The 15007-nt window shown below is 39.7% G+C and overlaps 2 protein-coding genes across 2 annotated transcripts in view; one reads left to right on the top strand and one right to left on the bottom strand.

Moving 5' to 3' along the window:
- The window catches only part of LOC102470672 (zinc finger protein 208), a 223993-nt gene extending 216056 nt beyond the window's left edge, over positions 1-7937 (top strand). The window contains 1 exon segment of the mRNA XM_014592935.2: positions 5935-7937. Within this exon segment, the coding sequence (XP_014448421.1) occupies positions 5935-7285 (1351 nt within the window). The 3' untranslated portion in view covers positions 7286-7937.
- Positions 7938-8674: 737 nt separating this feature from the next.
- On the bottom strand, positions 8675-9514 carry LOC102469390 (melanoma-associated antigen 10-like). Its single transcript, XM_014592930.2, is given in 1 exon segment — positions 8675-9514. A coding segment is annotated over 1 exon segment (801 nt). The 5' UTR covers positions 9511-9514; the 3' UTR covers positions 8675-8709.
- Positions 9515-15007: the final 5493 nt, after the last annotated feature.

Genomic DNA, 15007 nt, shown 5'->3' with positions numbered 1-15007 from the left:
GGAGATGGCCACGCCACAATCCCTTCTCCTTCATTCTCCTCTTGGGATTTTGGGCATGCATGCACACACACCTGGCATGAGTTTAAGCCGCCAGGTCTGAGACTTGAACCATGGTCTACTACATGGGAGTCCAGCGACATAGCCATTATACTAACTGCTGGTCCCCCTGAGTGATATTTTTGAGGATAAGCAAGTATGGCTAGGGTAAATGAGGGAGAATAGGAATAATAGAAAATGAGAGTTCAGTACTATCCACAGTTCAGGGCATTCACTGGGTGTTTTGGAACATATCTTCCATGGATAACACAGGAGCTGTGTTTTAGAAATACAAATCAGAGCAAATAATAATAAAATCCATCCTTGGGGCTGGCAGGTGGTGTGGTGGTTGGGGGTCTTGGACTCCCACATGGTTGACCGTGATTCAAGTCCTGGACCTGGCAGCGCTCTCTCTCTCTCTTCTTATTCAGTCCCTCTCGAGTCAAATTAAAACAAATAAATAAATAAAGTTAAATAAAATAGTTAAAATAACTAGCTAACTAACTAATTAACTAACTAAATAAAATCCATTCTTTTTTTTTTTTTTAATTTGGAGAGGTTTTTGCTATAGGGCGCGTGCACTTACCAGACAGACAGAGACAGAGAGACAGAAGGCGAGAAATCACCCCCCAGGGGGAATGGCCATGCCGCAGTCCCTTCTCCTCCATTCTCCTCTCGGGATCTTGGGCACACACGCACACGTGCCCGGCGTGAGTTTTAAGCCACCGGGTCCAGGACAAGAACCGCGGTCGGCTACGTGGGAGTCCAGTGACATAGCCATTATGCTAACTGCTGGTTCCCTTCACTCAGTATTTTTGAGAGTCATCCTTATTGGGGTGTAACTCTAGTTCATTCATTTATATAAAAATTCCATTGTTTGAATATATGAAAATTAATTCTTGTTTTTTAACTCCAGTCTACCCTTGGTTAATATTTGCGTCATTTTTAACTTTGGATATTATAAATAAAAATGCTACGAGTATTATAATACATGGTTACTGGTATACCTGACCATGATGTTCTCTAGGCTATCTACCTGAGGATAAAACTGCTGGATCAGAAGATATGTATAGCTTCACTCTTGACTCTATACATAGTAGATACTTCTTTTAATTTAAAAAATGTTTAATGCAGTTCAAACAGTGTCTGGTTCATTTTAGCTCCTTTACCACCAAAGCTTCTCCGCCTTCTCTTTGTCTGTGATGACCAAGTTGTAAAGGGATCTGCTTCATCGAACTTTAAACTTCACATTATCCTTATTTTTCTTCATCTTGCCGGATTTGGCATCCTTTCACCAGGCCGTTAGCGGGCTGTTATCCAATTGAGGAATTTCCTCAATTTTCCAAGGCTTACATTTACTAGGTGATGCCAAAATGTGTTACAGAATGGTTGAGCAGTGTACACTCACTTCAGCAGTGTAGGAGAATCCAGTTGTTCCACATCCTTGTCCACATATAAGATTTTCAGACTTTCTAATTTTTGCTAATTTAGTGGGTATAAATTTGTCTTTGGAATTCTATTTGCATTTCCATGATTACTAATGAAATTGAACTCGCCCATGTATTTATTGGTCATTTGGAATAGTACTTTGTTAGATACCTATTCAAGTCTTTGACTTATTTTTCTGTTGGATAGTAATCTTTTTTATTGACTAGATAGGTTTTTTTATGTATTATAGACACAAATTCTTTCTTAGTTATTTGTGTTTCAAATATTTTGTCCCTCTCTATTGCTTGACTTCTCACTTTTTTTTTAAATTGTGTATTTCATTTTATTTATCATTATTATTATTTTTTAATTTGCTACGGGGCACATGTGCTCACCAGAGAGACAGAGAGAGAGACACACAGAGAGAGAGAGAGGGAGGGAGAGAGGGAAAGTGAGAAAGCAACCCACCAGGTCCGGGACTTGAACTGCAGTTGGCCGTGTGCGAGTCTAGCACCCTTAATAATAATCATGTCACCTGCTATCCCCTACTCTTATTTTTAATTGCCAGAGCACATGTGCACTTGTCAGAAATGGAGAGAGAGAGAGAGAGAAAGAGAGAAAGCACCCCATAATGGGGTATGATCATGCCACAATTCCTTCTTCACTTCTCTATTCTGTTCAGATTTTCATCATGCATGTACATGCCTGGGTACGTTTTTCAAGCCTCCAGGCCATATAAGATCTGGCTTCCTTAACTACTAGGGAAAGTGGGAAAGCAAATCACCAGGTCCAGGACTTGAACCCTGGTCAGCCACAGGAGAGTCCAGCACCCTTAACAACCACACTACCAACTGGCCCCAAGAGTTCTTAATTTTTTCTAAAAAAAGAATTATTTATTTAATTTTAAGTATTATTATTAATGTGACCAGAGAGAGACAGAGAGAGAGAGGGACTTAAACTGCAGTTGGCCATGTGGGAGTCCAGCACCTTAAACACTGTACCACCTACTGGTCCCAAAAGTTCTTTATTTTATTTTTGTTTTGTTTATCTTTGGAGAGTTTTTTTTTTTGTTATAGGGTGCATGCGCTCACCAGAAAGAGAGAGACAGAGAGACAGAAAGCAAGAAATCCCCACCCCCCCGGGAGGTTGGCCACGCCATGATCCCTTCTACTCCATTCTCCTCTTGGGATCTTGGGCACGCAGGCACATGTGTCCGGTGTGAGTTTAAGCCATGGGTCCAGGCCTCTAATTGCGGTCGGCTACATGAGAGTCCAGCGACATAGCCATTACACCAACTGCTGGTCCCAAAAGTTCTTAATTTTAATGTAGTGGAATTTGTCATTCTTTTCCTTTTTGTTGGATATTTTTTGTAACCTGTTAAAAAATATCCATCCTTGTCTTGAATTTGTGAATATAGTCTACTGAGTTGTCGGGAGTGTCATGACGAATTTTTGCATAGAAAAACATAGAAGAAAATATGTCATAACTTTTCCAGCAACCCAATGTATTAGTATTTTATAAAAACTTTTTTCAGAATATTTAATTTCATTTTATTTATTATTATTATTATTATTATTTTAATTTGATCAGAGAGGGAAAGTGAGAAAACAAGCTGCCAGTTCCAGGACTCAGACCATGGCCAGCCATGTGGAAGTCCAGTGTCTCAACTACCACACCACCTGCTGGTCCCCCAAAAATACTTTAAAATTTTGCTTCTCACATTTATATTTTTATTCCACCTAAAGTTGATTTCCGTTATGATGTATGAATAGGGGATCCAGTTTTTTTCTAGTTGTCTTGGCAAGAGTAATTGTAAAGCCTATTTTCTCCCCACTGATCTAAAGGGCTTCTTCTATCAAATATGATTTCCATTTTATATGGGTATGTTTATGGACTTCCTTCTGTTCACCTATATTTTAGCCCCCTGTGTTTATAACACATTGTCTTAATTATAATTGTTTTATAATACATCTTGTGGCCTAGTGGAGAAAATATTCTCCTTACTTTCTCCTTTTTCTTTTCTTTTTTTTTTTTTTTTTTTTAAAGTTTTTGCCAGAGGGCATGTGTGCTCACTGGAGAGAGACAGTGAGAAAGCAAGTGAGAAATCATTCCCTAGTGGGAATGGCATGCTGCAATCCCTTCTTCGTTCTTCTCCTGGGATTTTAGGCATGTATGCACACACACTCAGTGTGATTTTTAAGCGTCTAGATTCAGGATCTGAACCACAATCGACCATGTGGGAGTCCAGTACCTTACCTACCACACCACCTGCTGGCCCATCTCCTTTTTCTTAAGACAGTCATGACTATTCATGGTCTTATGTCTTTCTGATTAGCTTGACAAATCTCATCTCCCAAATGTGTTGGGATTTTCATTGGGATTATGTTGAATCTACCAATCACTTTGGGAGAGAATCAACATGTTTATATATTTAGCTTTCTCATATTTTTCAAGGTTTTTATATGTTTTATCAATTCTGTTTCATAAAGATAGAATCTCTCTCCATTGATACAGATTTTGTTTATGTTTCTTTATAAAGTTTATTTTGAGAGAGAGAGATTTGCTATAGGGTGCATGCCCTTGCTGGACAGACAGAGAGAGAAAACGAGAAATCATCCCCTGGGGAGATGGCCATGTCCCAATCCCTTCTCCTCCATTTTCTTCCTGAGATTTTGGGCATGCATGCATATGTGCCTGACATGAGTTTCAGGCATCTAGGTCCAGACTCGAACCACAGTTGGCTATGTGAGAGTCCAGTACCTTAACCACTAAGCCACTGCTGGCCCCTCTTCATAAAGTATTAAACTATTCTTATACATCTTCTATATTTGTTACTAGATACATTTTATGTTTTCATTTTTGTTTATGCCATAAGGTTTATGTGTACATGTACATTTATACACGAGAGATCAACCCTCTGGTCATGCTGCAATACTTTTTCCTTCAGTTCTCTATCCTGACAGGATTCTGGCTACATATACATGCACCTAACCTGAAAATAATGGGTCAGAACTCAAACTCTAGTCTCAGCATTATAACATATTACTTTACCACTATACCATCATAGCTGGTCTCTTGCCCAATTTTTTTTTTTTTTTTTGCTAGAAAGTACATGCAATCTACAGAGGAGAAAGCGCCTCTCCCTGCCTACCCTTCCCATGGGAAGTAGTCATGCTGCAATTGCTTCTCGTCCATCTCTCCCTCCTTCCATGATTTTGGGTATTCATGCACATGTGCTTGGCATGTTTTTAAGCCACTAGGTCCTGGATTCAAACTGTGTAGTTTTCCATATGGGATCCAGCTCCCTTAACCGCTAGCCCATGGAACTAGCCCACATTTTAATCAGTTTGATTGTTATTTTATTTTTGAGTTTTGTGACTTCCCTAAATATTTTGGATTTATAAAGTACTTGTTGGGGCTAGCACATGGCATAGTAGTTAAGGCTCTAGACTCCCACATGGCCAATTGCGGTTCAAGTCTTGGGCCTGGAGGCTTGAAAATCACACCAGGCACATGTGTCTGTATGCTTAAAACCTCGAGAGAAGAATAGAGGAGAAGGGATTGTAGCATGGCCATCCATCTTGGTGGGGGTGGGGGGGTTGTCATTTCTTACTCTCCCTCTCACTCTTCTCTCTCTCTCTGGTGAGCATATACCATTTATGACAAAAACCTTAAAATAAAAAGTATAAAGTACTTGTTTGCAAATATTTTCTCCCAACGATGGCTTGTTTTTTCATCATCTTGACAGCAACTCACACAGAAGTATTTTATTAAAGTCCAATTAAAACTTTTTTTTTTTTTTTTGCTCTTGAATTGCTGTGACTGGGCTGCTTCCTACACTGAATCATATATTTAGTGTTCTATCTAGAATCTCATGGCCTAACCCCCCAAAAAATTAAAAAGTTCAGTTGAATATATGGGTGTAGGTATATTATGGTTTCTCTACTCAGTTGAATTTATGTTTATCTATTCTTTCACCAATATCACAGTCTTGATTACTATAAACTTCTTATAAAAGGAAGTTTCATTTTTCCAGGAATATGAAAATTGCACTTGTTGACTTCCTTATCTTTTTACAGATGGGGGATCCAAGTGTCAGGTCAAGAAGCTATCTTCAAAAAGAAAAAATTATGAAACAGAGTCATCACAATGGGAACAACTTACAAGCCATAACAAAGAGTGCAAAGATCTTCAAGATGATAGGGAAGGCAGAGATCAGTGTAAAAGCCAGTTGGGAAATAAAGAGGGACTTGGCAGGCAAGTAGTAATCCCCTGTGAAGAAATTCCCACCTTTAGCCAGACTACATCTCTTACATTACAAAAGAGAACTCATTCTACTGAGAAACCCTATAAATGCAAAGCATGCAGGAAATGCTTTATCCATGGCTTCCAACTGACTGAACACCAGAAAATTCATTCCCATGACAAACGTTATAAATGTGCAGAATGTGGAAAGACCTTTATTCGGAGTTCACAACTTACTTACCACCAGAAGGTCCATGTTGCTGAGAAACCCTATGAATGCAAGGAGTGTGGAAAAGCCTTTATTTGTGCCTCACAACTTATTTATCACCAAAGAGTTCACACTGGGGAGAAACCTTATAAGTGTAAAGAGTGTGGAAAGGCCTTTATTCGTGGCTCTCATCTTACTCAACATCAACGAATTCATACTGGGGAAAGACCCTATGAATGTCGTGAATGTGGGAAGGCCTTTTGTCGTGGCTCACAGCTTACTTACCATCAGAGAGTTCATACTGCAGATAAACCCTATCAGTGTGAAGAATGTGGGAAAGCTTTTATTCGTGGCTCTCAACTTACTGAACATCAAAGAATTCACACAGGTGAGAAACCCTATGAATGTAAGAAATGCGGGAAAGCCTTTAGATATGGCTCACAACTTACTCTCCATAATAGACTTCATACCGGTGAAAAACCTTATAAGTGTAAAGATTGTGAAATGTCCTTTATTCGTGGTTCACAACTTACTGAACATCAGAGGATCCATACGGGTAGGAAACCACATGAATGTAAGCAATGTGGAAAGGCCTTTAACTATAGCTCACAGCTCATTCGACATCAGAGGATTCATACTGGTGAGAAACTCTATGATTGTCAGGAATGTGGGAGATCATTTATTCGTGGCTCACAACTTACTGAACATCAGAAAATTCATACTGGTGAAAAACCCTTTGAATGTAAGGAGTGTGGAAAAGCCTTTATACGTGGATCACATCTTACTCAGCATCAAAGGATTCATACTGGTGAAAAACCCTATGAATGTAAAGAGTGTGGGAAGACCTTTATTTATGGCTCACAGCTAACTCAACATCGGAGAACTCATATAAATGAGAATCCATATGAATGTAAACAGTGTGGGAAAATCTTTATTCGTGCCTCACAACTTACCCTGCATCAGATTTTTCACACTGGTAGGAAACCATTTGAATGTAAGGAATGTGGTAAGAGTTTTATTCGTTGTTCACAGCTAACTTACCATCAGAGAGTTCACACTGGTGAGAAGCCCTATGAATGTAATGAATGTGGAAAAGCTTTTATTCGTGGCTCACACCTGACACAGCATCAGAGAATTCACACTGGTGAGAAACCATACAAATGTAATGAATGTGGGAAGGCCTTTAATCGTGGCTCACAGCTTACTCAACACCAGAGAATTCATTCTGGTGAGAAACCTTATAAATGTAATAAATGTGGTAAAAACTTTAGACGTCATTCACACCTTACTCAACATCAGAAACTTCATAATGGAGAAAAACTGTATGAAAATGATAATTTAGGCAATACTCTTTCTGCCTGCCAATGACACTCAGCTATGGAATATCTAGAAATTATGATGAATGTGGGAATCCTTGTTTACTTTGGCTAACTGGTTATTTACATTCAGATAATTGACAGTGAAGAAAGGCTAGATTAATAAGTTAATATAAATGCAGTGACATCACATTTCAAACCATGTTAAAAATGAATGAATTTATACTGCTACCCAACCCTATGTTATATAGAATGTGGGAGCTACAACATTACCTTACCTAGCTAAGGTACATTCTTCTGTACAGCATTATCTGAGCCCTACCAATTACTACCTGTGTGTACCTTTATGAAAGTTATTTAACCCCTGTTTGTTTCAGTTTCCTCGTTTACAAAACTATATATAGCTCATCATAGTGTTTTGCAAAGTGAAAGTAAATACATGTAAATCTTTAGGACAATATGTAATATTTTATGCTTAACAAATAATTATTGTCAACATTATTTATATTTTGGTAAACGATTGTGGAATTCAAATGAGAGGAAAGTTTTACAAGTATAGTACTTAACTCTTTCATCATTGTTTATCTTATACTAAGCGTCAGATAAATCATTTTGGAACAAAATGTTCTAATAGAATGAATGTGAGCTCATATCTGTTCCTAGAAAGAAACCCTAAGGAAAAAAATCTTTCACTATTAAAAATAATGCTGCTTATGAACATTTGTGTATGAACACTTGTGTAATAAATTTAACTTTATTTACTTATTTTTAATTTGACCATTGGTGGACAGAGGAGAGAGAGAAAGTGAGAAAGTAAGCTGCCAGGCCTAGGGCTCGAACCACAGTCAGCCATGTGGGAGTTCAGCACCTTAACCACCAAGCCACCTGCTGGACTCTGTTAATCTAGCTTTTTTTTTTTTTAGGGGACATTCTTTATTGACATTAAACTCCTTTAACATTCTTTAAGAACTCAAGCAAATCAAGGTCTACATATATATTTTAGTTTTATGCAATGACAGGAGAAAAGGGATAATTGAAGGCAAGAATTATCTTTTACTGTTTCTCTATTGCACAACCACATCTCTTTTAATGCAAACTATTTTCAGATTTCCAATATTCCTATTCCATTGCCCTGCTATTTTACTCCTGATCACAAAATGAGATGGGTTTTCCAATTTGAGCAGGTAGCAAATCTACTGCTTCTAAACTACATAAATAGCTACACATGTGATTACTGTAATTCCTAAACTTTGATTCTGAAGCTAATACAACCTTCCATTAAATGGAACATTATTTGAAAATTACCAAAATTAAGCAATAACGAATCTCCAAGCCACCAACAATAAACAGGAAGATGACAAAGATAGAACGCACTCTGTCCCTCAACCCCCTAGGCCCTCTGCTAGTGAAATACTGGCTGTCCTCTTTAAACAGAGTAAAAAGAAACAGACTTAATTACCAGGGCAGAACAATCTCCTAGATGGGGTCTTGGAACCTGGACTTCCCCCTGGTCCTCCCTCTAGCTCGGGGTGCAATTCTTACTCGGGCTCTCTCTTCCTCATCTTGTAAAGCCTCTTCATACTGGGATGGGAAAGATCTGGGATCACTCCCATTGACCTTGGACACATACTCTAGGACTTTCATCTTGCTGGTTTCAGCGTGGGCCCTTGGACCCCACAGGAACTCGTAGCGAGCAGGATCACTACCAGGAACCTGCCTTTACTCCAGGTAATTTTCCTGTACCCACTCTTCAGTGAGGAGCTTCCTGGGCTCCCCAAAGATAAAGTGCTCCCTCCCGGTATATATCCCCATCATATTCAATGCTTCCCAGATCTCCTCCTCAGGGGTAGGATTGCCCTCCATGAAGATCACACCCAGTATGATGGCCAGGAGCCCAGTCTTAGGCATGGTCTGGTTGTCACTCAGCATCCCATCATAGGTGAGGCCTAGGATGGTGACAAGGACATAGGAGTGGCTAGTGGGGTCTACTTCCTTCACCTCAATGCCAAATATCAGCTGCAGGTATTCAGAGGCTTCATTGAAGATCACAAGGAAGTAGTCCTGGTAATCCTGGATGACACTGTTCAGCAATTCTTCCTCTGTGATTGGTTCCTTTACTTGATACTTGTGGAGCAGGAAAAGCACCAAATCAACCATCTTCTTATATAGTGCTCTTCTAAGCAAGGACACATGGCCTGCCGGATCCTGCCTGATGCGCGGCCCCTGATCTTCACTGCTGGAGCCCTCATCAGATTGGCTCCATGGAGTGTCTGCCATGGCTCTGGACTCCTGGCACTGCTTGAGCCTCCTGTGTGCTGTGAAGTGAGGATGCTGTTTCTAACCAAGGTCTCCCTCTTAACTTCTGGAGATCCTGAAGCGCAACCCTCAGGAAAAGGCCTTCCTCTCCTCAGACCACAGAGGCCCAGTCAGCGAACCCCGTCACAGCCCACCATCCAGTCCTGTTAATCTAGGTTTTAAGAGCTTGTCAATTTTTGGGACCAGCAGTTAGTGTAATGGCTATGTCACTGGACTCCCACGTGGTCCACCACGATTCAAGTCTTGGACCCGGTGGCTTAAACTCTCGCCAGGTGCGTGTGCATGCGTGCCCAGGATCCCAAGGGGCGAATGGAGAAGATATGGCAGCGTGGCCATCCCCCCGTGGGGTGATTTCTCGCTTTCTGTCTCTCTGTATTTCTCACGCTCGCACCCTATAGCAAAAACCTCTCCAAACAAAAATAAAGAGCTTGTCAATTTTGTTTCTTTAAAAAACAAAACCAAAAAAAAAAAAAAACTCTTCAGAGCAGGAGATGGCATAATGTTTAGTTGCTGGACTCCCATGTAGTTGACTGCGGTTCGAGTCCCAGACTGGGTGACGTAAAATTCACACCATGCATGTGTGTGTGAGTGGCCAAATTCCTGACAGAATGGAGGAGAAGAGATTTCAGAGTGGCCATCCCTTGGGGGTGTGATTTCTCTCTGTCTCTCCTGTGAGCACATGTGCCCTATAGCAAAGAAAATCTCTCTTAAAATAAAATAAAAAACTCTTTTTTTGGTCATCTTTTCTTTTTTTTTTTTTTAAGAGAGAGATTTTTGCTATAGGGTGTGTGTGTGTTTACCAGTGAGACAGAGAGAGAGAGAGAGACAGAAAGTAAGAAATCACCCCTCCAGAAGGGATGGTCACGCTGCAATCCCTCCTCTTTAATTCTCCTTTGGGATCTTGGGCATGCACACACACACACATCTAGCATGAGGTTCAAGCCAATAGGTCTAGGACTTGAACCACAGTCGACTATGTAGGAGTCCAGTGACTATTGCACCATCTGCTAGTCCGATCTTTTTAATTTTTTTTATTTCTTCTATAAGAGAGACAGAAAGATAGGCACCCCTCGTAAGTTCTTCATGCTGTAATTTCCCCCAGCCTCATATCCCAAAATGGTTCTCAAAGAGGTAAATTATAATCTTATCTCTAAATTTGCCTTATTGTTATTTAAAATTAATTGGCTCTATAAGTCTATACCATTGTTTCTTAAGAATTATGAAACCAAACCACATCCCACATGTTGGTATTAATAGATTTTTTTTTTTTTGGAGAGGTTTTTGCTATAGGGTGTGTGCGCTCGCCAGACAGACAGAGAGAGACAGAGAGATAGAAAGCGAGAAATCACCTCCCAGGGGGGATGGCCACGCTGCAATCCCTTCTCCTTCATTCTCCTCTCGGGATCTTGGGCACGCATGCACATGCGCCAGGCGTGAGTTTAAGCCACCGGGTCCGGAATTAATAGATATTTTTAATGTTAATTTCGTAAAATGTTTTAATTTTAATAGATCAAAATTAAAAAATGTTAAGAGAAATTTGCTTAAAACTTAAAGCCAGAAAAAAGCTTAGGATTCAGTTCAAATAGTAGGTAGATGAACCTATCAACAGTTCAAAAGACGACAAAAATCCTTAAATATGGAAATTAAAGCATCAAAGAAAATCAGGAATGTTTTAGTCTAAAGTAAAAATATCCTATTTCATTAGCTCAGACTCATGTAATTAATCTCTCCTTCTATTGATTTTGCAGTGAAACTGTAGTCTGATCTTTCTATTTAAACTCTGGAAATTAACATTCAACTCCAGACTTGTCCCTATCATTAGGCTGGCCATTCTCTTGGTTGTTTCTTTTACTCTTATTCCTATGTCCAACTTTAGTTTTCTTGGTATAGGACTCCCTTCAGCACTTTTTGGTCTGGTACTGTTAAATTCTTTCAGTTTTTGTTTATCTGTGAATATTTTTGTCTTTTTTTCCCATGTGAAAGGCAATCTTGCTGGGAATAGTATTCTTGGTTGAAAAAAAATTTTTTTTGAGAGGTTTTTGCTATAGGGCATGTGCACTCGCCAGAAAGACAGAAAGTGAGAAATCACCGCCCGGAGGATGAACATATGCCACAATACCTTCTCCTCCATTGTCTTCTCAGGATCTTGGGCACGCATGGACATGCATTTGGTGTGAATTTAAGTCACTGGGTCCAGGACTCAAACCATGGTTGACTACAGGGGAATCCAGTGAGATAGCCATTATGCCAACTGCTGGTCCTGCAAGAGAATAGAGACAACAAATTCCAGAAGATGCAGGAGAAAAGAGAAACTGAGTTCCAGGAGGTGAGGAAGTTCTTGCATGATCTGAAAGAGGAGAGCCACAATTTCCTGGTTGAAATTGTTTTTCACTTAATTCTTTGAATATATTTTCTCATTCTTTCCTTGCTTGCATTATTTCCAATGAGAGGTCTAACATTAGTCTTATGGGATATCCTTTGAATGTAACTTGACATTTATCTCTTGCCAATTTTAGTATCTTGTCTCTGTGGTTTCATTCAATCTGGCTATGACATGTCTCAGGTAAGATCTTCTTGGGTTGATTCTATATGGGGTCTTATGTATTTCTTGGGACTGGATCTTCGAATGCCTCTCTAGGTTTGGAAAGTTTTCTTGCAGAATTTCATGGAATAGATTATCAATGCCCTTACTAGTTTCTTCACTTTCCGGGATACTAATGATGGATGTTTGGGTGTTTAATGGTGTCTAGTATTACTCCTATGTTATTTGCATTTTGGGGGTTATTTCCTCAGTTTTTTTGGTAAATTTTTCTAGGTCAGAAGTTCTATCTTCTACATCTGAGATTTGATCTTCTGCATGATCTAATTTGCTTTTGATATTTTTCAATGGAAATTTTGATTTCCTATATTACGGCCTTCATCTCTAACAATTCTGTTTCTTTTTCATGATGTGGCTCTCCTCTTTCAGATCATGCAAGAACTTCTTCACCTCCTGGAACTTGGTTTCTCTTTTCTCCTGCATCTTCTGGAATTTGTTGTCTCTATTCTCTTGCAGCTTTGTTAGCTTTGTCACTAAGAATATTTTAAATTCTTTATCTGACGTTTCCTTGAGTTCCCTTGTATTTTTTATGGAGGATAAGGAGTTATTCTTTTCCATTAGAGGAGAGATATTTTTTTTGGAGAGATTTTCACTTTAGGGCGTGTGCGCTCGCCAGAGAGAGAAATAGAGACAGAAAGTGAGAAATCACCCCCTAGGGGGGATGGTCATGCCGCAGTCCCTTCTCCTCCATTCTCCTCTTGGGATCTTGGGCACACACACACACGTGCCCGGCGTGAGTTTTAAGCCACCTGGTCCAGGACGCGAACCACGGTCGACTACGTGGGAGTCCAGCAACATAGCCATTATGCTAACTGCTGGTTCCCATTGTTTCTTATATTTCTTGTGCCTCTGCAGTGGTTTCTGGTCATCTAATGGATGACCTCCTGCCTCCTGGCTAGACTGAGGAGCAGGAGAGTGAAGTTTGAGCAGAGGGTCTTTGGTGGTCAAAATCCCTGACCGGGGCCACTTGTAGCTCAAATATAGATGGCAGCTGATCGGCTTATCCTGGCTCCTGGCCAGACTGGGGAGCAGTAGTGTGAAGTCTGGGCAGAGAATCTTCAGTGGTCAAAATCAGCTCTAGTGTATTTTTTGTAAATGTGTTGGAGGGCTAATCTTTAGTCAGGTGAAACCTATTTTCATTATTTAATTGATATTGTTTATCTACTTTATCCCCAATTTTTTGTTTCCTCAATGCCTGTAAAATATTCTTGAGTACCTATAAAATAATCCACTCAAGAGTTCTACATTACATAAAGCATTTAAAACTTTGTACAGTAATTTGGCCAAAAAAACTCAACAAATGTTTTTCTTTTGTAATATAGGAGGACATGTTCTGTAATGAAACTAACAAGTAAATGCTATGTGGAAGATAATCTCTAAAACAAAGTTTGTTTAGTGCTACTGGCACCTTGCAGAATTCTTGGAGAAATTATTGAGATAATACATAGCATGTTTAAACAATGGAATCAGGGATCAACTCTGTGGTCAGTTGGAGGAGCCAGCTCATACTTGGCCGATTCCACCGTTGGAATTTTGTTCTCATCCCACAGCTTGAAAACCATGACAGGTATGTGTGTGTGGGTGCCTGAAATCCTGAAAGAAAGGAGAAATGGAGGAGAGAGGACTGCAGTGTGACCACACTCTATGGAGGGGTGCTTTCTCCTTCTCCATCCCTGCCTCTGCATTTCTCTCTGGCAAGTACATACACCCTCTGACAAATTTAAAAAATAAAACAATGGAAGAAAGTTAAAACAAATATTGAGGTTAGCTGAGATATGATAAGATACTCTCTACATCCTTGCCCAGACTATCTTTAATTTAAACTTTTCCCATGGTGCAGGAGTAGAAATTCCTTAGTGAATATTTTTGTTGTTGTTGTTGGTTTGTTTTTATCTAAATGAGGAATTGGGGTAAATTTTTTTGTAAGTCATCACAATATTTAGAAAATGCATGTCCAGAAAATTATGTGTGTGTGTGTGTGCTTAAAAGCATTTATGTGCTTGGTCAAAATGAGATCATGTATGGATTGCTTGCTGCTAAGAGATTTTGTGAAGTGTATTTCTATGATCTATAGAATGCTTTCCTATGTACCAGATTTTTTTTTTTTAAGAGGGTTTCTTTTGCTATAGGGCATGTGCAGTTGCTGAAGACACACAGAGAGACAGAGAAAGTGAGAAACCACCCCCTTGAGGGAGATGGCCATGCCACAATCCCTTCTCTTCCATTCTTCTCTCAGGATTTTGGGCATGTGCATTCACACACACCCGGCGTGAATTTCAAGCCACCGGGTCCAGAACTCAAACCACAGTCGACCATGTGGGAGTCTAGTGCCTTAACTACCACTCCACCTACTGGTCCCCCAGACAATGTTCTTTAGAACGTTTCTGCCTACCCTTTATACATAAACTCATTGAATCTTCACAGCACTACTATGCACAGAAACTGTTACTGTGCTCATTTTATATGAGGAAACTGAGGCAGGGTTTCCTTAGTCAAAGTTGCATAGCTTCAGAGGCATAGCCAGTATTCAAACCAAAGTGGAGATACTTACTAAAAGGATGACGTCCACATGGGGCAGTAGCAGCTCCTCTCTGTTCTCTATTTACCCAATGAAGCACAAAGCCACTAGTAACACTGTCCATGTGAGGTAGAGTGCTGCTGGATCTGACCAAATAGAATCTTTTATAGCACAATTTGAAGTAGTTAGGTTCAAGTCTGTACACTTAACCACTTTGTTCTGTCTCTCTATCATATGTAATTATTAGGTCAAACAGTCACAACCCTTGGCAACTATTTTTTTAAATAATTACTTAATTTTATGTATTATTATTATTTTAAATTTGCTTTAGGACATGTGTG

The sequence above is a fragment of the Tupaia chinensis genome, unplaced genomic scaffold (genome assembly GCF_000334495.1).
Source record: "Tupaia chinensis unplaced genomic scaffold, TupChi_1.0 Scaffold138910_1, whole genome shotgun sequence".
NCBI lineage: Eukaryota > Metazoa > Chordata > Mammalia > Scandentia > Tupaiidae > Tupaia > Tupaia belangeri.
The sequence above is the reverse complement of the archived record's forward strand: the minus strand, read 5'-3'. Positions and strand labels throughout refer to the sequence as shown.